This window comes from Pipra filicauda, unplaced genomic scaffold (genome assembly GCF_003945595.2).
Source record: "Pipra filicauda isolate LSUMZ 115617 unplaced genomic scaffold, ASM394559v2 scaffold21_size4447388_pilon, whole genome shotgun sequence".
Classification (NCBI taxonomy): Eukaryota; Metazoa; Chordata; class Aves; order Passeriformes; family Pipridae; genus Pipra; species Pipra filicauda.
This window is the reverse complement of record NW_024104332.1, coordinates 2,903,049-2,926,172: the sequence shown is the minus strand read 5'-3', so window position 1 is coordinate 2,926,172 and position 23,124 is coordinate 2,903,049. Positions and strand designations below refer to the sequence as shown.

Genomic DNA, 23,124 nt, shown 5'->3' with positions numbered 1-23,124 from the left:
AAACCACATGTTAAGTGCGGTCCTAGAAACAACTGTGTAAACACCAAGGGCCCACATCACCCACATAAGTGATAGCACCTTTGTCAGTATATCTGTAGGGTGTGAGTCAAAGACCCTGGGAGATGATGGCAGCCTTTCCCTTAACTTTGCTGGGCTGAGGATGAGGCCTTAATTCAATATATAGTACAGTTAGTGGGTTTCCCTAAGGTCCAGGTGCCTAACTCCTAGGTGGTCCTATAGAAACAGTACTCTCTGAATGCTCGCTGGGAGTCAGTCAGCTTGGATCTTTTGGGGGAAAAAAAAAAATTAAAAAAAAATCCCACTAACTGGGCTCAGAGAGATTTTCCAGAATGGAACTTGAATCATTACAGAAGTCATCAGGTTATTCATGAGGTTCCTGGTTTCACTGTAGAACCATGAGATCAGTTCTGTGCAGTTATGTAGCTTCTTTTGGGGTTTCCCCCTCCCCAATGGCTGCTGTCCATCTTTCCTTTGGTCGGTGCCCAGGCTCCCTGCCCTTAATAGGAGTGTCAGTGCCAAGGAATGCTCCACCACCCACCTCTACTCCAGCCCTGGGAAGTCAGTGTCCCGTCCCATGGCACTGGAGGCCAGAGATGCTTCCACACAGCTTGGGTAATGCAGTCCAGCCCTCCCTCCACCCCAGCCGTGGGAGATACGAACCAAACTTGCCAGCTGTGACAACGATCCCCTCTCAAAGCTTGCTAAGTGTGAATAATTCACTTGAAGCAGAGCATTAGGTTAGGATCATTGTGAGATGGGCAATGGCTCAACTGATGTATGAAACAGAGAAGGAAATTAAAACAATTAAAAAAAAAGTATATGAAAAGAGCATAATAAGCCTCAAGAGACCAGGCTGGTTCTTAGTGGTACAAATTCCTCATCTTGGTTCTTTCTTGACACAGTGGGATGAGGTATTTGTTTTCTGATGGTTTATTGCTAGGTGTACTTCTGGGGAGGGAGGGCAGTCATAGGCAGTGAGGGAAGTTTGAGGCTAACAGAGAAGAGACACAGGTGATGAAGCAGGGGGAGAAGGAAGGGGACTATGTAGAGCCAGGCTGTGGCATTGTGGTTATCTGCATAGATGCAAATTCTTCACATTGGTCAAAAACACTGTTAAATTTTTTTTGTATTGTTTTGGTTTGGTTTTTTTTGGTTTTCCTTTTTTGGGCAAGACAGAAGACGCTATGGCCTTGGCAGAAACCCACCCATATGCTCAGTCAACAGCTATCTTCCTGGAGACAGTTTGGTAGAAGACGCCACGCAGCAGAGAGGTATAGTCGGGCACACGGAAGAGGTGGCGCTCCCCATAGACCACGTCGTAATCTGCGCTCTTCCCCGTGACCAGGACACGGATGTTGGGCTCGTTGGCTTGGCTGCCCACTGCCAGCACATAGATCTCAATGCCAGCCCGCTGGGCTTCCTGCACAGCTCTCTCAATGGCACTCGCGGTGATCCCTTGGGAGTGTCCGTCAGAAAACACCAGCACCCTCTTCTTGGCCCCGGCGCGGGCGGACCGCTGGTACATCAGCGTGATGTACTGCAGAGCAGCATTGACGTCTGTGGCGTCATTCATGAACTCCATGTTGTCAATGGCTTTGGCAATGACCGTGTAGTTGTGTTGGAACTGAGCTTCCACTCTCTGCTGGTTGCTGCTGCTGTACTGCACCACTGAGACGCGCACGGAGTCATCGGCGGGCTTGCCAGCCTCCAGGAACCGCTCCGCCAGCCGCTTCACGAACTTCTTGGTGGTCTCAAAGTTCTTGCTTCCCACGCTGGTGGAGCTGTCCACCAGCAGTGTGATGTCCGCTGGACTGGTGAAGGTGACTGCAAGGGGAAATGTCCAGGGCTTGTTACGCTGCGCTTCTCCTCCGACCTCTTCCACGGAAAGCCGATGAGGTCACTGGCTGTCTCATAGGCTTCCTGCCTTGTCAGACTCGGGAAATCCCTACCCTTGCTAGCTTTGTTTCCCCTACTCCAGTGCTGTCCTACACTTGTCCTTTTACCCTTTCATTCCTTCTTTTATTTGGTTTAGGACAGGCTGCATTCCCAGGTGTTTGTTTGGCTTAGATAATCTAGTGACTCTTGTTTAAATGCAGTGGCTCTCCTTGCATGTCTGGGGAACCACTTCATCTCCTTCGCCTCACTTCTTTCCATGGAAAGTCTGAGGACTGTAAATGCTTCTGATTTGGAGGTGTACTCCATTAAAATCCTCCCTGTACTCACTTTTCAAGAAGCTTTCTCCAATATCCCTGCCATGATTTTTCCTCATTCTCCCAACTGACCTCATTACCTGTATCCACTAAAGCCTGGGAGGGTTACAATCTGTCGCAGCCTCCTCTCTAGGTTTCAGGTGTCAGAGAAGCAATCATCTAGGCTTTCCCCCAGGTGCTTTGGGCTGGCATGCGCGTGAGAGACCCTGAGAGTGTCTGACAGATTTTGCTCACTTCCACACCAGGAGCCTTCTCATTGCAAGAGGTGTCCAAGCCATGCATCCCCATAAACTCCTACTTCCCCCACCACAGCACCCACAACCTTTCAGTGTGGCATGAGGAGTCAATACTCACTTGGGCAGGTGTAGTCAGGACATTTCTTCTCTGTTAAGAAAATTAGAGAGATTAGTGTCACCAACTCATCCATGAAAACCACTTGTTCGAACCAGCCACAGGAGGGACAGACACTCACCTTGGTCACTTGTGCAAGACCCTGAGCAAAGGCTATAAATGTGCTTAAAAAATGCTGTGGACAGAGAAGTCCTGCAGCAGGTGAGGACGTGGACCTGACTGCAAAGTGTTCTGAGACACGAGATATCCCTGTCCCTTCTTTAACTAAATTTGATCTCTGTTTTCTTCCCTCAACACCTGCTCAAGAGCATGACGGAGGGAACGCAAGGGAGGGCATCCTGCATCCCTCACCCCTTGGCTGACGTAAGCCTCACTGCCTTCCTCATTGCCTCCAGCCACCACCTTTCACCCACCTTGGCAGACGTATGAGGTGATGTTCTGCAGGAAGGTGTCATCCAGGAGCTCAGCATAATTGTCCCTTTGAATGGACAGTCCTGGCCTGGTTGGTCTGCTTAAACAAGCAATGTCATTCAGGTGATCTGGATTTGGAGGGTTCCGGAAAATGTCACCTATCCCAAGGGAAACCACCTGCAGGGAAGTTAGAGTCCATCACTGGATGCACTCATCATCTGATGCATTTGCAACTGCAAATGCCTGTCACTTTGTGAGAGTGCTTATAGCGACAGCTGTGCCCCCCACCCTATCCTGGGGTAGCCAAGGCAGGGAGATGCCTGGAGAGCCTTTGCTATGATGCACAGCTGCTGTGTGGCAGGTCCCCTGTGCCCTTACCGGGGTGACATCGCACAGGGAGTTGAGTGGGGTGGGGTCCCGCAGTGTGTCGGAGCGTCCGTCTGTGATGACGATGGCGACGCGCTTGTCAGAGGTGAATCTCCGCAGCAGGTTGTCTTTGGTGAACTGCAGGGCTTCTCCAGTGTAGGTCCCCCCAGCTATCCAGTTCAGGTTCTTGACTGCCCTGTAAGGACAGACACAAGTAAGCCTGCAAGCCGTGGGTACTGGAGGGGACAGAACACAATATCTCTGACAAGCTTGCCACCAAGGTAACACCCTGCATGGAGATTCGGGTGGAAAACTGGCAAGCTCCTTGGCCTCAGGAGCTCCTACGATGCCATCAACCACTACCTTCCACTAAAGAAGATTTAGTACCATTGCAGTTGCAGGAGCTGCTGGCCTGCAGGTGGGGGATGGGAGGTGAGTAGGTGTCCCTGGATCAGATCCCTGTGTGATGCGCCAAGACCCCACAGACTCACTGTTTGAGCGCCCCGATGTTGTCTATGTTGGCATCCCCCATGGCCACCAGCTCCTGTGTGTTGTCATGGCTGTACTGCACAACGCCCACACGGGACTCCCCGGGTTCAAACTGTTGGACAAAACAGAAGCCAGTAAGGGTCTGATACCTCAGGGGATCCCTGAGGCTCAGAATCCTGCTAATTGTCCTAAATGCCTTCATGCCAGGCTCTGATGCTTCTCTCCTCTGCTTTATTCCAGGAAGACAGAACTCCAATAGGAGTGGATGCACATGGGGACCAATTTGGTGAGACAGTCAGTGAAACAAGACCCAGATTTAGGTCTCTTGGCTCAGTGGTCTCAACATAAGCCATTGGACTCTCAGGCACATGGTAAGATTCTTGGGGTTGTCCTATGTGCAGTTAGGAGTTGGACAAACAAGGGTGCCTAGGGGGCTAGACATCAGAGACTTCCAACACACATCTACTCCAGATACCTGGAATGCTCATTGGGACAGGGAAGAGACTGAGACACTGATTGATCAGAGACTAATCAAGCTGATTGAATGCTTGATGAGCCATCTGCTCTGGGACATAGACAAATTGTTCCCAGTCACAGCAGGCAGAGTCCCTTTGCCCAGGAAGAGTGAGATGTCTATATTTTGGGACAACAAACGGTTGTCCAATCTCCATCACTTTATGAATTTGTGAGTAATCAAGACCCACCCCCAGCTTGAAGCCAAGCCTCATGGAGGCTTTCTGGAGTGGAGGCATCTCCCCATTTGCCTGCTTGCAGCATAAAAATGTGGGTGCACACAAGCGTATTGCAGCACTTGGCGCAAATCTCACCTTGACCCGCTCGTCCTTGCTCAGGCGGTCGATGACTTTGATGATGAAGTCCTTGGCAATCTGGAAGTTCTGCAGGCCAATGCTCTCCGAGCTGTCCAACACAAAGAGGAGGTCGACGGGACCACAGGTGCACTCTGCAGCAAGGCACAGGAGTGGAGGGACATGTTTTGAAGGGAGGCACCCCCAAAGGTATTAGCCTGCCCATGCCCTACCCACTCGCAAAGCCCGGGGTAAAATAATGCAGCAAAATAGCTGCATAGCAGACTTGGGAGGCAGTTTATGAATTTTTCTATTTGCATTTGCTCCCTTATAATACATATGGCATTTCCAGGCTGTGAGTACCCTTAAACCACCCGGTAATTATTCCACAACCCATTTCCTCATAAGCCTTCTCACTTCTTCCATTCACCCAGCCCAGGAGGACAGAGGTGACACTGGTGGGCTGGAGGAGGCTGACTCAGCTTGCTCCCCTATTTCCCATAGCTGCAGGACATCATGTGCCCTTAGCTTTTCCTTCAAGCTTTTGGACTGTAAACTCAACTTATTGGGACAGCAGCAGGGAAAAAAACCCAGCGTGTTCCTCTGCTGACCAACACAGGATTTGGAAGGAAGAGGGCAGAGCTGGATCCACAGTACGCTCTGAGCAGACATCCCAACTGCAAAAAGGGTGGAGAAAATCCACCCTGCTGGCACAGGGCACCTTGACAACAGTTTTCCAGTTGTACAACTCAGCCACATCAGCCTCTGAATCCATGTGGCACCCTCAGGGACTGCTTACTGCCCTCCCCTGCCTGGCTCATGCCTGGTCCTCCCTTGTGGGGTCCTCCCTTCCACAGCAGAGGGCAAGGAGCAGGGAAAGGGAGGGGTGCAAGCAAGGAGAAGGACTAGCAAATGTTTGCAGAGGGACTTTGCCAAGTAACACTCACCACAGCAAGCTAGAGGAGAAGGGAGAGAAAAAGAGAACGTTAAAATGCTTGACAAAGGGGTTTTTCACACCTTAATCCAGACTGCAGGTTTGTGCTTCTGCAAACCGAGAGCCAACTGGCCCGGCCCAATCCAAGCTCCTGGAGGTTTCCCTCCCATTTGAAACACCCAGATATCCTACCTGCTTCAGGCTGGGAGGCCCTGCCCTGGTGCACCGCACGCAGCAGAGCTGTTTCTGCACATGCTCGTGTGTTATTTAAATAAAAATAAAAGCTAATCCTGAAGGGATTGAGTAAGTCACCAGAGCACAGAGCTCAAACTCGGTTCCCCAAGCACCCTGTGTCCTTCCAGCATTTCATTACTGGCCATTGGCCAGAAACCCTCTGCAGCACGTGTGCTGCTTCTCCCTATGGCAGGACACCCCAAAAGAGACCTCCCTTTCCCAGGGGGGAAAATTAGACCCTGATATATTAAAAACAAACAAACAAACAAAAAAACAAGGTAAAATGGGCCACTCAAGGATTTTACACAACTTTGCTCATATTTTCCTTGTACAGAGCCAGTCTACAGCATGTACAAGTGAGACACAGCTGTGTGAGCTACTCCAGAGGTGGAGCTGGAGATCCCTGGGTCAAGGGGACTTAATCGTGCCTCATGGAAGGGGAGTGGTGCCCATGGAAGGCACTCCCCTGCCTGGGGATGGTCTATCTTGCTGCAGGGGCCAGTGAAATATCAGCTGCCACTGATATTTCCCACTTAGCAAGGCACCAAGCAGGGTGAGAGGAGAGGTACAGGGATACTCACAGCACATCTTCATGATGATGTCCAAGATTTCACATTCCTGAAAACAGAGGAAAAGAAATGTTTGATTAATAACAAAGGTAGTTTCCTTTCTACCCACCACCCCTGCTGCTGCTCTGTGTGCCCAAAAAAAAGTCTTGATCTGGAAATGAGTGCTGTGCAAGTGGGGCCTGGCTAGTGATGGACCGGCATGAAGAAAACCTGGCCAGTGAGACTTGCTGGGACAGTAATGGGGGACAGCCACCACTGAGCCCAGGAGCAGGAGGCTCCCACAGCAGTGTCCCCCCTCCCAGGAGCCAGGGGGAGCACAGACCAGGCCAGCAAGCAGCACCCCAGTCCTGTCCCACTCACATCTGGTCCCAGAGGCCCCACAGGTCCTGGTGGTCCCTGTCAAACAGAAGCATAGGAGAGAGGAGTTACAAGAGCAGTCATGTCCTATCAGCGGCATAGTCTGCTGATACCTTGATAAGCAATGCAGAGCTGGGAAAAGCCTTTTGGCTTCCCAGTTGCTGGTCCTTGCACTGGGCTTGGATCATGTACATCAGCTTGTTTGCATGATGCCCTGGTGCTGCACGGAAGTGGGGGAGGAGACCCACTTCCACGTGTGCCAGGCACACTGAGGTGGGAAGGCAGCAAGCACACACACAGTGTGTGTGTGTCATGGCTCGGTGTTGCCCCCAGAGCACCCAGGGGATGGATGGATGGATGGATGGATCGATGCTCTCAGTGCAAATCCTGCCAGGGTCCTTACTTACCGGGAGACCTTCGGGTCCCCTGTAGCCCTTCGCTCCTTTGATGCCCCTGGGGCCAGGGTTTGGGTTCTGGAATGAAAGCAAAAACAAACCCCACAAATCTGCATGTGTCAGGGGGCAGCACCTTCACCTCCAGTGCCTGATGGGCCCTGTTTCACCACAGAAACGTTATCTGAGGTTGTTGTACCCAACCAAACCAGGACTTGGAAGGGTCAGGATGGACACTGGGAAAATCTCCCTCCATGGGACAGTGGTGCAGCACAGGTGCAACCATCAGTGCTACCTGGAAGCTTACAAAGTCTTGCAGAGGTGATGCCGACCTCAGCCTAACAAATCTGGAGGTTTGTCACCTCTAGGACGCAAAATGAACACCTGGAGAGAGCTCCCCTTGCCATCCCTCAGACACTGCTCAGCAGCAAAGTGTGAAGATTTACAAAGTCTGATGGGCTCTGACCCATCAGTGTAAGAGATCCAGCCCAAAGCTCCTGCACTGTGCTCACAGGGAAAGAGGATTCACCATTACACAGAATACTCACATCGTTGCCAGGATCTCCAGCTTCTCCTTCATCACCTTTAAGTCCAACATAGCCTTTTGTTCCCTGAAAAACAATACAGAGAAGACTCCTGCATGGATGGCTGTGGTTAGCGTGGTGAAGTTGGTGCTGGCATGTGGTGACCTTGTGAGAGCTGGCTTGGGAGGGGGTGGAGAGCAGTGTAAGGTGTCCCTAGCACCAAATTTCAGTGCTCTTGAAGGAGAGAGAGCTTCTTAGGCAGTTTTCCCTGCTACAGAATGATGGAATCATTTAGCGTGGACACTAAGATCGAGTCCAATGGTTAAACCAGCACTGCCAAGTCCATCACTAAGTCATGTCCCCACCAGAGCATTGTCCAGCTCCCCCTGGCTGGCACTCCCAACCCCAAATTCTGGCTCTAGGACTGCATCAGAGCATCCAGCCCAGGCTGCTGCCCCTGGGTGTCACTACTAAGGCAGGACACTTCCACCAGAAGCATCCACTGTAGGGAGAGGTGGGCAAAAGGAAAAGAGGGCCTTGGAGGAGCAAGCTGCTTCAGGAAGCCCATTCTACCATGCAGCTGATGGAGAGGCTCCAAGTGCCTAACCAAGGATAAATTCTGGGTGTATGAGGAAGGAGTACACTTACATTAATGCCAGGGTCACCTCTGTCTCCTGGTTGCCCCTGGGGATGAAAAAAAGGAAGCACGTTAGGTTGGACAAGGACAAATAATGGTTTTACAGTTTCAAGGCAACACAAAAAACTTACTGGGGCACCTATGAATCCAATTGTGCCATTCCCAGGAGGGCCATCCTCTCCCTGGAAAGGAAGAGAGACATAGGGGAGATAAAGAAAAGCAGACCCCTCAGATAGCATGGCAGCAGGATCCTGCTCTCCTCAAACAGGGTATCTCCACAGCAGTACCACTCACCCTTTCTCCCATCAGACCAGGTTCTCCAGGCAGCCCAGGTGCTCCAGGTGATCCCTTTGGGCCCTGGAGGGAGCACAAGAAGCAGTCATACATTGCATATAATCTCAGCTGGGAAGATGATGAGGTAACCAGCTGAGGTAACCAGCTACCAACATGAGCCCACATAGATTATACAAGAACAATGTGAAGATTTAGATTAGATGTTATGAAGAAGCTCTTTATTCAGAGAGTGGTGAGGCCCTGGCACAGGTTCCTCAGAGAAGCTGTGGCTGCCCCATCACTGGAATTGTTCAAGGCCAGGTTGGACGGGGCTTGGAGCAACTTGGGCTAGTGGAAGGTGTCCCTGCCCATCTCTGGAATGAGATGAACTTTAAGGTGCCTTCCAACCCAAACTGTTCTATGATTTCTACAAAAGCCATCATCTGGGCTTGGGATTCAGTTTGCTCCCTGCCCTGGGGATCAAACCTGCTGGGAGACTGAGGTGGCTGCCCCCAGAGGGCATCTTTCCCAGCATCTGTGATGGGAAGCCACATGGCTTATGGTGTGGCCATACCCTCTCCAAGAAATGACCTATGGGAAGTGGGGGGAAAGCCAGTCATGGCCTTAAGGACCCGTGGGAAATGCCTCAATGTGTCTGCCAGGAACACTGCAGTTTGTACCTACAGTAGGTTTCCAATATCCAAGGGATACGGGGAAAGCCCTCAGGGACAGCATCTCCTGGTGGTCCCTTCATCCTCTCCCCCCCGGAAGATGTGGTGATGAAGAAGCACTGACCTCGTTGCCACGGGGGCCGTCATCTCCCCTGTAGCCTTTGGGTCCTGGGGGTCCAGGTTCACCCTAGGGAAACACGAAGAGTTCACTCAGCAGGGCTTTTCTCTTGGTGCTACTCCTGCACTGAAGCAACTGGTCCCTTCATTTCATAATGTGTGCCCGCCTTGTGCCTTGCACCCACCAGTGAGTCACCTCCAACTCAGCCAGCCCAAGGAAGGACCCACTGACAGGGGTTAATGCTAGGGAGGAGATGCTTCAGGAGCTGTGCCTGGCTCTCCCTGTGCCCTTCTGCCTCCCCATGCTTCCTTATGCCATTTTCTCTGCAAAACCCTGTCGAAAGCAGATCTCTGCTGAGCACGAACCGAACCAAGAAGCTTTCTGGGTCAAGGTGTGACACTGCAGGCCTGGGTTGAACATCATATGCTTTCAGTGGTGGCTGAGGCTCCCAAAGCTATCCCTCTCCTCCACAGGTTGCCCCAGTAACAGATGACCTGGTGGGAAGAAGACTGGGGAGGAAGGGCTGGTGCTTTCCAGCATCAAAGTACAGCTGGGTTGCACAGTGGCTGTGACAGAGGTGCCCCTGGGGCAGAGGTCGGTCCTTGGTGCAAGCACATCATCCTGAAGGCGACACAAGCCTCCCCATGTCTGGAGGCTCAGACATGTCTGGGGCACAGTCAAGTTGGCAGAGGCCCTTTTCTGGCTCCAGGGAGTTTCCATCCTCAGGAGGCTGCAGAGCTCTGGCAGCTGGTGCTGGAAGGGACCAAAGCTGTCACTATACCACATCCCATCTGGGCAGTGGGCACTTGCTCCATCAGCTGCAGGGCTGGTCAGAGACAGCAAGAGACAAGAGGAGGCAGGAGGAGGGTTCTTTTCTCCAAGAGCTCCACAGATGTCCAAGGGAGTTCCTCCACCTTCTGCTCAGTGCTGACAGCCCTCTATGGGGTTTGCTTTCTGGGAGGTTGGTAATGATGGTGGACATTTACTGGGTAGGGATGCTCTTGCCCATTGGTCCAAATGTTCAAGTGAGGCAGCATTTCACATGGAGTTGGGTTCACAGCTAGCCCCCCAGGCAATGGAGAGCACAGAGGTAGGTAGAGAGCTGGTGCCAAACATCCACATACGCTGTACACGCCCTTCTTCCAAGGAAAGGTGCAGAAGACTTAATATTGCACAGAGCAGAGTACTGAACTGCTCTAAGGCATGTGACCTTATTTCTGCCCAAAAGCCCAGAAGAGAGAAATCTTGGAAGGAGGAACAGGAACTTGTGATCCCTCACACCAGCCAAGGCTGGAGTCGCTGCACCCTTGGCTCGCACTGGCCATACATGTCCTCACTCTAGCAGCACACAGCACAAATCTCTCATGGCCCTGGAGGAGTTCATGATGACGCAGGATTTTGGGTGAGGAAATCTTTGTCCACTACTTTTCTGGGTGCGACAAGAACCACAGGAGGGATGGGCACCATGGCCAGGAAGAGAGAAGGGCCACCAAACCTGTCCATGAGGATCAGGGAAAGAGTATGCTGGCCTTTAGCTTCCCTTGGATAGAAACAGGATGAAAGGGAGTCACAGGTTAGCGGGAGCCCTTTCCCCTTGCCAAGAGAAACACACTCCAAGATCCAGAGCTTGCAGATAACACGGCTTGAAAAATATTCGTGTTTGCCAAAGTCCTACTCTTACCCAAGCCCAATTATGCATTTATTTTTAATTTGGAGAAAAAAAAAAAAGCATTCTTCCTCAGCTTATGGAAAAATCATCCTCACTTTGCAACTACTTTTCAAATCTCCCTGGAGTGGTGGAGGCACTGAGGCGGCCGCTGGTGTGGGAAGGCATTTGAGCTGCTTTTGTAATGCTTCTCTCTCTCTGACAGGGGTTTGACTCAAGTTCAGTGGTGGAGAGGGAAAACTGGTGTCCCACAGGCTCAGAGACAGCAGGGAGATGGTTCTTTCTCCTCTTTCTCCCCAACAGTGAAGGCTATCTGGAAGAAGGATCTATCCCTGCCTGGCTCCCCACCATGCTTGCACCAACTTTCTGTCTTCTGCATGGTCTTTCTCCTGCCTTGAACCTGGAATGAGCCTTCTACCACACGGAGAGCAGCTCCAGCTTTAGCCTCCTTTGCCAGCGTTATCTGCAGCGCAGATCCAATACACACACATCCAAAGAGCTGCCTTTCCAGCAGGGCCACCCCTCAAAATGACACCTCAGCAATGCCCAGCAAGCTGGATGCTGCCAGGTGCTCTTTGGTTGTGGCAGGAGCTCAGCTCCGCTACAGGATCTGGACAATAGGACATTTGAACAATATCTGGACAGTAGGAGCTGGACAATCCTCCTGTGTGGATTTGGTGCTCCTCACTAGCATGACATAGGCTCAAGGGAAGCCCAACTCCAGGCAAGCACAACCCTGGCACAAGTACAGCGTCTCCCCAGGCTGTGGCATGGAGCAGGTCTGCTGTGCAGGTCACCCATGCTGGGGATAATGTGAATGCAACAGCCACCCCTTCATGCCTGTCCTGTACTCTGGATCTCCTCCAAGGGCTCTTCAACACTTGGCTGACCATAAAGGAGTTCAAAAGCTGTCTCATTTTTGTCCGCACACTGGTCTCCATGCTTCACATCCAGTAGAAGTCCTGCTCCACCAGTGTGGGAATGTTATCTCAATATATCTCTGTGTCTTTGGATCCATCAGAACTCTGATGGTATGGGTAGAAGGGGAGTTGTCGCACAGAGCCCCTCCAAGGGTGATGTCAAAGCATGCTTGCTCAGGTGCAAAGACCCTGTGAGCCATTACAACCTGTGCTATTGACATGGAGGATTGACCCAGCAATACCTCCAGACCCAAAGTTATCACCCAGGTACACCTTTGGGAAGCAAAAGCCTTTAACTGTGCAGGGGACAGAAGCCTTCCTCAGGCTGGATGTAGCCAACTCTGCTCTCCAGAAAGCCCATGAAGTCTGAGATCTGTTCCTTGAGGACAAGCAGTCCCCAGAGCAGGAGGGCCACATCTTGCAGCAAGCAGGCTTGAGGAATGCTGGCTTTGGTTGTCTCTGCAGATGCCAAGGGTGTCAGAGACACCGCTGGGGCCACGTCAGGATATCCTCACCAACACAAGATGTGTCATTGACTCCCCTGACTGAGGTGAGCAGCTTCTGGCCCCAGGTCTGAATATTTTGTGCTGCAGCTTGCACTTGCACTTGCCAGTTTCCAATTCTGTCATATGTGTTGACATCTGTTTCCATGGAATTGGGAAATGCTGTGGAGGTTGCTCTGCCCACAGCCCAGCAACCAAGTCTCCATTTTTTCAGCCCTGTTCATATCCTGGGTTCTTGTAGAAATTCCTGCCCCTCTTCAACAGCTTTGCTTCCTGGTCTGGAAGATGCTGAGAAGTCAACCCAAGATGCTGTGGCATTAGTTAAACACCCTACCCCACTCCCCACTGTCCAAACCACTTCCATCTGGGAGCCAGAAGGTTAGTACAAGCTCTTACCTGGTCACCAGGTGGTCCGAGGGGTCCTTCTCGCCCTTGGTCACCAGGTGGTCCAGGTTCTCCCTGAAAACACAGAGAGAGGGCATAAGAAACAAAAAGAGGGACAGATGTAGGGTACAAAGGGACCTGTGTGCAATGGGGAGCAGCACCAATAGCTGGATGGAATTACAGCCATCCAAACAGAGAGGGTTTTGAGACAGATTCAGGAGCTGAGTAGGAAAATATCAGAGAGGTGTGGAGATAAAGACAGGCTAGTGCAGCCACCTTGAACCCAAGAAGATAGCCCTAAGAGGAAGACCTTCTGAAGCTTTCCTCTAGGTGACATGTTTCAGCCCATTTTGTGCCAGAAAAGTAAATGTTTGGAGAGATTCACCTTCCAAGCCTTCTGCAGATACACAGACCTGGCCCTGGACTCAAACCAGCCACACTCTGCAACCACGGCTGCTCCTCTAGAGCAGCTCCTGCCCTAGGCAATCTGCATGGAGAGGAGCCTCCAGGATAGCAGCATCCTTCCTCCACCCCCTCTTCCTCCATCCTGCCATACCTGGGGAGCCAAGGTGATTCCTAAGGGAACGAGCCAGCAGACAAAGAGGGACACCCTCACCTCTCATTACCAATGTTCTCCCCTCTCCTTTGCTAACACTTAGCACCCTGAGCCAGGCTAGGGCTACTTGCAGAAAACTGACAGCCCAGGAGAGCCCAGAAAACCTGACTTTCAGTGTTTTTGCACCTCACCCGTTCCAACAGAAGGAAATACCACAGTACTGGGCTCAGTTTCACTTTCACTCAACAGCCTTCCACTGGCCCAGCAGAGCTGCATCCCAAAAGGTCAGTGTGTCTGTCAGACCCAGGCTGACTCTGTGGCACCTTCCTCATCCAGACCCATGGCCAGGAGTGAGCAAGTCGGGGAGGCAGAGGAGAGTGAACTTTGAGGGAAGCAGTTGAAAGCTTGGTGACCTAAAGCTGTTGTTTGCAACCTAGAAGCTGCCAGATGGATAAGGCAAACAGCAAATACAAAACACAACTTCCAAAAGGCCCCAAGAAGTTTCTGGCGAGGTTACACAGCCTCGTGCTTGGACTAAAACTTGGAAGGAAGCAGCCCATCATCTGCTGAACAATTTAACTCTGGGACACTGGCGTGCCTTCATGTCCCGCGCACATCTGCCCCGCACACCCCGTGTGGCAGCACTGATGCTCCCCAAGCAATAAACAGGAAGGAGGAGGCTGCCAGAAGCCCCCTGCCAGAGCTGCTCCCTCCCCAAGGCAAACTCTGCCCCACCTCAAAGCTGGTGGTGGGTCCTCACTGCCCTCACTGCAGGGACAGGGAATGAGTGGTGCAATGGTGATTGCCCAGCAGTGGGAATACCGGATGCTGCTGCGGGGCGCCCTGGGTCCCACCACCCCGACTCTGCACAGCAGCACCCCTCGTCCCTCCCTGTGGCGTGTGGCATGTCTGTCGCTTGCCACATGTTTATCCTGGCCCGCTGATGGCTCTTGCCTGTCTCTCCCACACTCAGCCTCGCTGACTCACCCCTGGCAGGCAGGAAAAATACTTTCCCAGTGACTCCCACCCAAAATGGGAGGGAAGAGCGTTTCCCCCGCTCCCGTTCCATCAGCACCCACTCACTCTGCCCTGCTGTTGATGGTACCTGTGCCCTCCTTCCCAGCCCCTGAGCACCTGGAGGAGGACACCTTGTCTCTTTTCTCTCCATCAGCTGGTTTTCCAGCTGTGAGGAAGGAACTGGCCACTGTTCACCTGCTCTTGGCTTGCTGGGCAAACTCTTCCCTGGATTTTGGCTATTTGGTGATTAGCTGTTAGTGTAAAGGGGCAATTGCTGGGGGACAAAGACAGGTCCCTCCCGAACTGGTAGAAAAGGCACTGAGCTTGCCTGTTGGCCCACAGGCTGGTGGAGTTAGCCCCTGGGCACCTATTTCCAGCGCCTGGCTTCCAAGCATCCCCCCGTTTGCAAGCAGATTCTGAAAGTTGCCCTGTGGGTGCAGTTACCGGCTCTCCTCTCAGCCCGCGGTCACCCGGCGAGCCTGGTGCTCCTCTTTCTCCATTGCTGCCCTGCAAAGAGACGGTGGGATCACAGAATCAGGATCTGCTCCCAGCAGGAGCAAAGCCCTCCCTCATTGCCCACCTCTGAGTGGGCTCAGCCCCAGCCCCCCTCCTCCTCTTCTAGAGGGTACCAGCCCCTGCCCATGCCCTGGTGGGGTGCCTGGCAGAGGTGCCCTCGCTTACCCGTTCTCCTGGAGGACCATCTGCACCTGGAGCACCCTGTGGAGAAACAAGAGGGGTGGTCAGGCAGTGGGGATGGCCAGCAATCATGCACAGGGGCATCACAGGCAGAGGACTCACCTCATCACCAGTCTCTCCTACTGGTCCAGGCTCACCTTGGTTCCCTCTAGCGCCCTGCATGAGCAAGGCACAGAGGTGCAAATGAGAAGTTAAGTTTTGGATCAAAACCCTTCGTGTTTGCAGAGCTTTGGGCAAGCTCTGCTTCAAAGCCCAGGCTGAAGCAGGGGAACTCTCCCTCCCACAGAGGGCAGGGGATGTTCACACACAGGTACTTCTTCACCCACCTTCTCTCCAGGGCTGCCGGGAATCCCCTGTCGGCCAGGTTTTCCGTCATTCCCAGGCTCCCCCTTCATAAGGACACAAGGTACCATCAAGATTGCATTCAGCACCCGGTGGTGGATCTTGGCTCCCAGAGCACAGGGATTATCAGGAGCCCCGGTGCACCCCAAGCCTCTTTCAGGGCTGTGGTCTCTCCCCATCCTCAGCAGATCCCACCCTACTCCACTCCTAGTGAAAGCCAACTTTTTCACAGCAGCCCCCCAATATCTCAGGGATGCTCATTCCAGGCTTGTGGGCACCCACTAACCTTGGGCACACTGGGGGTTAAGGAGGGCATCCTCTAGAGTAGAGGCCAGGTTGGATGGGGCATGGAGCAACCTGGTCTAGTGGAAGGTGTCCCTGCCCATGGCAGGGGGTAGAACGAGGTGGGCTTTAAGTTCCCTTCCCACCCAAACAACTCTGATTCTGTGATAGGCTTGCCCCAAGTAGTGCAACGAATTGCCACCTCTCCGTCTTGCAGAAGAGGGGTGTCAGCACCCTTCCTGCATGAGGCTGGGCAGTGCAACTCACCTTTCCTCCCTTGGGTCCATAAGCACCAGGATCTCCTTTCGGTCCAGGTGGGCCTTGAGCTCCCTGTTGAAGTTAAAGGCAGCATCACTGAAACCCAAGCGGGTAACACTATCTGTAGGAAACTGGGCATGGACTGAGCATCCCAGCAGCCCAGCACACAACTCCCTACTGGGATGGACAGGAGGGACGTGACACCATGGAGCCACACAAGCAACACTGAGCCCACATTGCTGAAACACTTTTGAAGCTCAGAGGAAAAGGGCAGAAAAGGTGGCTGTTGGCCTTCTGTGGCTGGACCATAGTGACACTGGTGCCACCATGAATGTGTCATCCTGGGAGCATGGAAAAAGCAGCAAAACTGTAGAAATACAATGTCAGAATAATGTTTTCCAGAGCAGCATCCCAGGCAGCCCCGTGCAATGGGGGACAGTTTCCAGGCAAGGACAAGGTAGACTGCCCTGGGGACATCCCCAGGGTGTCATGTGTGGTATCCCAGCATTCCATGTGTCCAAGAAACTCCCTCCCACAGCTCCCTGTCTTGGGGGGCTCCCCATTTCCACACACCATCATGGAAGACCTGCTCATTTGCATGCAAGGGGTACCCAAAGGGTACGTACGTCGAATCCAGGTGAGCCTTTGCATCCAGGTAATCCAGGGTATCCAGCTTCACCCTGTCAGGCAGACACAGCAGGGGTCTCCAATGAGTGGCACCCATGGGAAGACCCCATTCATCATTCCAGACCCCTGGAAAGGACATCCCAGCCCTGTCTTTGGCTGGCAGCTGGATGGCTCTGCAGGAAGGGAGCTCTGCTGCCCCACCAGCTTCATTCTTGGATCCCACAATGGTTTTGAAGGGACAAAAGCCAGGGTCCTCAGGCCTAGCAAAGTGCCCCGGAGCAGAGATCTACCTTCATGCCATCGATGCCATCGATTCCACGCCTGCCTTTCTCACCCTGAAACAGAAAATAAGGATCATGAAGAGATTCCCAAAGATGCTTCTCCTTCCAGGCATCAAACAGAGAGAATAAATGGTGCAAAAGCAGAGGCTGACCTTGGCTCCTTTGGCTCCTCTTGAGCCCTGCAAAGGGAAGAAGAGAGATGTCAGACCCCCATGCCGAGCAGATTCATCCCCCCACCATGCTGCAGTCCCCACACCAGCTCAGTCCCAGGATGCAGGCATTCACCATGCCTCTGCATACCACTAGATCCCACTGGATCCCTGCTCCTGGCTCAGGCAGTGCTTGCAGGAGGCATGGAATCATGGGCACATACCAGACCCCAACACGATCCAGCTGCAGAGGTAGCCCAGGATAACCAAGCTGGGCGACACAGTGATCTCCCCCAAACATCCCTGCTGTCCTCACCTTTTCTCCTCGGCTTCCTTTGTCACCCTAGAGAGGAAAGGAGAGAGGCAAATGGGAGAATGAGAATACTTGCAGCTCAAAGCCCGTGGCCCTCAGAGGAACCATGGCTGTGACCCTGCAGCCCCACATACCTTCATTCCTTGGTAGCCAACAGGTCCCATGTCCCCTGGTTTGCCCTAGGGGACACAAACCTAGTGTTACACCACCATGGGATAGTGTCCCCCCAGACTCTTGATGTGGGGCTCATGCCCAGCCACCATTGTCCCACAGGAGGCTCTCCCATAACTCTTGCTCCTTGTTTTCCTGGTCTGGGAGCATGGGATCATTGTGGAGGGCCAAGGGGACCTGCCTTCACCTCCACCATCTCCAGCCCTTCCTAGGGGTGAGGAAAACTGAGCACCTGGGGACACATCATTTGGGATGAAAGGGAGGGTAAAAAACCCTTGGGAAGGAAAAATGCACGGCATGGGGTTTCCAAGCTGGGGATGCACAAGGTGGATAACTGCACACTCACGTGTGCGGGAGAAATGTGCCTCCTAAAAATAAAGTGTGCCCGGTAAAGAAAAAAAAAAAAGGGAGGAGAAGGGAAATAGTACCCTCATGCTTTTAGGCTATTATTTACCAAAGGTTTCCCTGTAACACTGCTGTGCTTGTTGTGTCAGAGGATGCAGGAGGGAGCCCAGAGTCCAGCCCTGGGCTGGTATACATGAGTCAGAGACGTGTCCTCCAGGAGGGACGGCTATTTTGGGTGAGGAACAAGGAAGCCTTGTAGCAAGAGGAGGAGTCACCCCACTGCACACCATGACTACCCCATGGAAACAGGGTGATGCTGGTGAGGATGTGCCTGAGAGGTCTGGCCACAAGCAACCAAAAAATAGCCCCTGTGCAGAGTCACCAGGGCTGGTCCTTCACTTACTGGGCTTCCAGCTTCTCCTTTCTGGCCAGGAAGACCTGGCTTGCCTCTTTCTCCCTGCAATACAGGACAGAAATACAGTTAGCTCATCACCCCCAGGAATAGAACAACGACCTGTTGAAAGGAGAGCAGGGAGGATGGAAGCAGCAATGCTCCAAGGATATGGGGACCAGATGATGCTGGCCACATGGGAAGACAGTGTAGGTCCTCATCCACTTCTCTGCGGGGCAGTGGTGGGATGCTGAGGATCCATGCTCCAAAGGTGATCTTAGAGGTCTTTTCCAATCTTAATGACTCTTTGATACTGATTCTAAGTCTCTGAGCATCCCCAGTAAACCCATCCCACTGCCCAGGTCCCACAGCACAGCCACAACCAGTCCCTCACCTCATGGCCTGGGTCACCAGGTGGTCCAGGGGGCCCTTGAGGAGGCTGCAGGAGAGAGGTATGGGTTAGACCAGCCACAGAGGCACAGCCTGGGACCACAGGGATGCGAGGGAAGGGAACAGGGGTCTCAGAAGTCTGACTCACCTGGCACTCAAAGGAGCAGCACTGCCCAGAGGGAAGGAGAAAACAGCATTAGAGCAGTGGGAAGCAGCAGGGTCAGACTGCAGCCTGTTCGAGGGGGTTCCCCTGGCTGGCAGGAGTTGCCTCAGGCAGGGTTGTGCCACTGAGCTCCCCTTGGCCGTGGGTGACCCACGGGGGACAGGCTCAGGCGCAGGGGGACACTCACCGATTGCTCTGTGTTAAGTTTCTGCAAGACAGGAAAGCAAAGAGAGGGTGTTTGAGAGAGACAGGTGAGCCTGGGCAGGGGATGGGTGTGGGGAGGAGGTGGGCAGTGCTCACAATCATGTTGATGATGGTGTTGATGGTTTCCTCCACATCAAGCTCCCGCGTTGGCTTCAGGCTGGTGGCGGTGAAGTTGCGGCGGTAGGCGTGGTCTGTGGCGATGATGTTGAGCCGCTGGTCCTAAGGTCGGGGTGGGGAGGGAAGAATGAGACCCGTGGGCACCTGTGCAGGGTCAGTCCCCAGAGATCATCCTGGGAACCCTCACTCTCCCTTCGGAGTGCCCTCAGAGCCTCCTTTGCCCCACTAGGGGTCTCATGGTCCCGCTTGGGACCCCTGCAGGGAGCATCCCTGCCATGTGGTCCCTACCAGGTGATTGGGAGAGATGGCAACAGAGAACACTTTGATCCCCAAATGTTTGGCTTCATTGGCAGCATCATCCAGGCCTCCACAGGGCTCCTTGTAACCTTCCAAGGGATGTCCATCAGTCACCACAATCAGGTATTTATTCTCCTTGTGATGGGAACCACTGAAAGGGTTTAAACGTGGGATTTAACATTGCAAGGATTTCGCTGGGGAGGAGTGGTTTGGGCACCTCAGGGCACTCACCCCAGGCAGCGCCCCATCCTGGGGTCAGGGCAAAGCCAGAACACTGCCATCCCTCTGCCCATTCCATGCCCAGGTGACCTCTTTTCCCAACCTGAGGACAGCTCTACACAATGCACAGGCATGTCCTAACCCAGAAGCTCCCAGCTTGCACTCTCCACAGCCATGCCAGCAGCACGCCCCTCTCTGCCCCACTGCCTCACCTGATGAGCAGCTCCTCGATACCCCGCTTTATGGCGCAGTCGGTGTAGGTGCCCTTCCCGATGTAGTTCACAGCCGAGACGCGGTTCTTCAGCTCGCTCTGGCCGCTGGGCATCGGGGTGAGGCTCTTGATGAGCACGACCTCATCGCTGTAGTGCAGAGCCCCCGCGTTCCACACCAGGTTGCGGTCGCAGCGGTAGTACCTGTGCGGACACACCAGGACACGTGTTCCAGCACTTTCGTCCAGATCCACCGACACCTCTACTTCACTTGCACCACCATGGAACATGAAAGCGCTCTGCGAAACAGGGATTTGCCAGGACTCCCTGCTTTCCTGCAAGGCAGGGACATGCTTGCCATGCAAAGCACAGCAAGGGACCAGGGGAGCTTGTCCAGCGAGGCACCTGGTGGGCATCTGCAAGGATCAAACAGCTTGGCAGAGAGGCTTCTGGAAGAGCTGCCAGGCTGCAGTGGTTGCAGCTGAGCAGGAGATGCTGAGCCAGACAGCCAGGTGTGTGAGTGCAAGGCAGGTAACCACTGAAACACCCCACACAGAGGTTTTCCACTGCTAGATGCGTTCAAACCAGAGAGGGATGCCTCCCTCTGAAGGATGATGTGATTCAGAGAAGGATGAGTGTATGTGTTGAAGCCCTGCCCTGTGCACTAGCACATCCAACACCTGTGACTCCCTGGGACAGAGGCACCACCTGTGCTTTGGTCACTGCCCCAGAAATCAATCCTAAAGGGATGTGATTTTTTTTTTCAGGATGTGGGGACCAATCCCAAAGGGGTGGTGCTGCACATCTCCCCTACTTCCTCAAGCTCATCTTCTCTCTGCCCAGCAGGACACCTTTCCCAGTGCCACCTGAACCTTGTCCATTGCTGTTCCCTCCATCCCACTGCTGCCAGTTGCCTCTGGACTGAGACCAGAGCCTTGCTTAGGGGAGAGTGATGCTGCATTGAGGGAGGCCTGGCAGGTTGTTCCCAAGCACAGGGCTCCTGGTCACTCAAAGCCTTGTGATGTAGCTCTCCTGCCTGGGAAATGGGCAGATGAGCTGATGACCTGATAATCCTTTCCTACCCATCCTGAGATGGGGCACTGCCCCTCCAGCTGGTGCAGCACTGGAACACCCCCATGGTGCCCCTCTGGGCACCAGCACACATCTCCTGCTGTCCCGAGGAGCTCAGGAAGACCCATGTGCCCCCAGGACTTGTGGTGCTCCTGTGCATCCCTGGATCTCCTGCCAGCAGGTAAGCCCAGCATCATCCCCTCTGGGATCTGAGAGCTTTGTTGCTCTTGGGCATCTCTGCATGACCTCCCCTTGGGAAAGCCATGGTCAGACAAGGGTTGGTGGCTGCAGAGGTAGGTGAGGAGGCGGCAGATAAAGGGCTGGGCAATGGGGTGGATAATGGGCACCCAAAGCTGGGTGTTGTGGGGTACACCAGTTGCAAAGGAGGATTTGCTCTGTGGGGTGCTCTTGACTGCTGGGTTTAAACACCAGAGGTGCTCTGCTGCCACCCAAGCACCCGGGTTGTTCTGGGCCTGAGCACAGGCATCAGCATTACTTTGGCACTGCAGAATAACCACATAGCCAGCCAGAGGTGGTGGGGTTGGGATGCCATGTCTGCCACTCCAGGAATTTCTTTCTTTCCTGAGGGTGGGTGCAGGCAGCCCTGCTCAAGCCACACTGCTGCCCTCAGCACAGAGAGCAAAAAGAGGGCAGCTGAGGATTGGGAGAGGGAGGAGAGGCTCCCATCTCCCTCCCCAGCATTCCTGCTTTCCTCCTCTCCCTCTGTGGAAAGACATGCAGGGTGTTCTCAGCATCCCAGTCAGCTCCATTCCTAAAGCAGCCCAGATAAACCCCTGGGAGATGTACCTATTGGTCAGCTTATCAATGAACCGGTTGGTGAAATCTTTCACTTGGGTAACCAGGTCCCCAAAGGGCTTCACCCTCAGGGCGACGCTCTCCGAGGTGTCCAGGACAAAGAACAGGTCCACAGGGCAGTCTGGAAAGAAGTGGAGAGGCAGGAATTGGCCAGCAGTCCTGCTGCATCGCCTCCCCATCCCAGGCTTCCCGTGCTGCCCACAAAGTTTTCCTCCAAGCAGCCTCCCAGAATCAGGACTTAGGGGAAAGCTTTGACATCCTAACTCCCTTGGCATCAAGGGTAAGCAAGATTACATTTTCAGAAAACATCGGTTGGTGGCATTTAACACTTTCCTATACTGTCTTCCACATTTCCATTCAAGGGATATCTTTGCAAGTCCTATACTACTTATTATAAAAAACAACATGCAGTTACAAGAACCACTTAAAAAAATTAAACCAAGACATTTTAGCAATTCATGCTATGAGAAACCACCAATTTTCTGACACATCCTGTCAAAAATATAATTTTAGGAAAGAGCAATAACAAAACCATTCCTTAACAGCCAGGGTCAAACCCTAAACAGTTCAGAAAGCTGAACTGGTATCAGCTGTTATCCCCCTCTCCTGCATCCCAGTGCTACTGGTAAATCCTGACCAGACAGAGCCAAGGAAAGAGAGCCAAAAACCATGAAAAGTGGGTACATCGTGCAGATCCTCTCTAATCCTACGCTGCTTTCCTCAGCAAGCCAAAACGTCCCCACAGATCTGCAGTGTGTTCAGCAGTGGAGGTATCCACCCGGGAGGGGAACAGCAGTCAGGCTTCTCTGCTGGTCCCATGAAGAAAAACCACCCTGGAAAGCATCCCAGGCTTACCTTCTGCACTTGAGACTCGTGTGGAGATCGGGCTCACACGCTGCTGAGCGTATGACCCCCCCCCCAGGAAGCCGGCCAGGAGCAGCAAAGTGAGTAGAAAGTCTCGCAGCCTCATGTTGCTTCGTTCAGATTACCATCGAGCTGCATCCAAGAAAAAAGCAGGGAAGGAGAACCCAGCAGCCGAGAGAGCCCACAGCCCGGAGGCGGGAGTCGCTGAAGATATTTTTTTTTACCGCTTTCCCCTTGGTTTCCGTGGGAGGAAGAGCAGGCAGGAGGGTAAGGGTGAGGAGGAGACTTCTCCAGCCCGAGGACGGAGGGAGGGATCAGGGGCTGTCAGCTGTGAGTCAGAACCTAATGAAGCATTTCTCCTTACCCTTTTTATGGATGTCGCTGTACCTGCGATAGCAGCCTGGCCACCAGTGCCTAGGACCTCTACAAGCCTCACACAGGGAGCCCTGGTGCAGCCAGTGCCCAGAGTCAGCATCCTGCCTGGGTTCAGCCTGCTCGCTGGGGCAGGGG

At 53.3% G+C, this 23,124-nt stretch overlaps 1 protein-coding gene across 1 annotated transcript; it reads right to left on the bottom strand.

The window, feature by feature from the left end:
• Positions 1–754: 754 nt before the first annotated feature.
• Positions 755–22,837, bottom strand: COL6A1 (collagen type VI alpha 1 chain). Its single transcript, XM_027751995.2, has 35 exons — positions 22,606–22,837; positions 21,742–21,871; positions 19,867–20,067; positions 19,427–19,586; positions 19,118–19,240; positions 19,005–19,025; positions 18,803–18,823; positions 18,659–18,703; positions 18,277–18,330; positions 17,492–17,536; positions 17,361–17,387; positions 17,048–17,074; positions 16,905–16,949; positions 16,614–16,667; positions 15,997–16,059; positions 15,432–15,494; positions 15,208–15,261; positions 15,091–15,126; positions 14,854–14,916; positions 12,849–12,911; positions 9,370–9,432; positions 8,596–8,658; positions 8,433–8,483; positions 8,313–8,348; positions 7,689–7,751; positions 7,156–7,221; positions 6,752–6,787; positions 6,404–6,440; positions 5,602–5,610; positions 4,676–4,809; positions 3,851–3,960; positions 3,372–3,555; positions 2,996–3,170; positions 2,586–2,615; positions 755–1,845 (listed from the first exon to the last, which is right to left on the bottom strand). Exons 1-35 carry the CDS (start codon positions 22,718–22,720, stop codon positions 1,235–1,237), a joined length of 3,078 nt encoding a protein of 1,025 aa, XP_027607796.2. The 5' UTR covers positions 22,721–22,837; the 3' UTR covers positions 755–1,234.
• Positions 22,838–23,124: the final 287 nt, after the last annotated feature.

Excerpts from the sequence above, each read along its gene's own strand:
- COL6A1 (XM_027751995.2), bottom strand. The coding sequence starts at position 22,720 with ATGAGGCTGCGAGACTTTCTACTCACTTTGCTGCTCCTGGCCGGCTTC. Across the intron at positions 17,537-18,276 it reads AAGGAGAAGCTGGAAGCCCA|GGCAAACCAGGGGACATGGG; the intron begins GTAAGTGAAGGA and ends TGTGTCCCCTAG. Across the intron at positions 15,495-15,996 it reads ATGGACCCAAGGGAGGAAAG|GGGGAGCCTGGGAATGACGG; the intron begins GTGAGTTGCACT and ends GTCCTTATGAAG.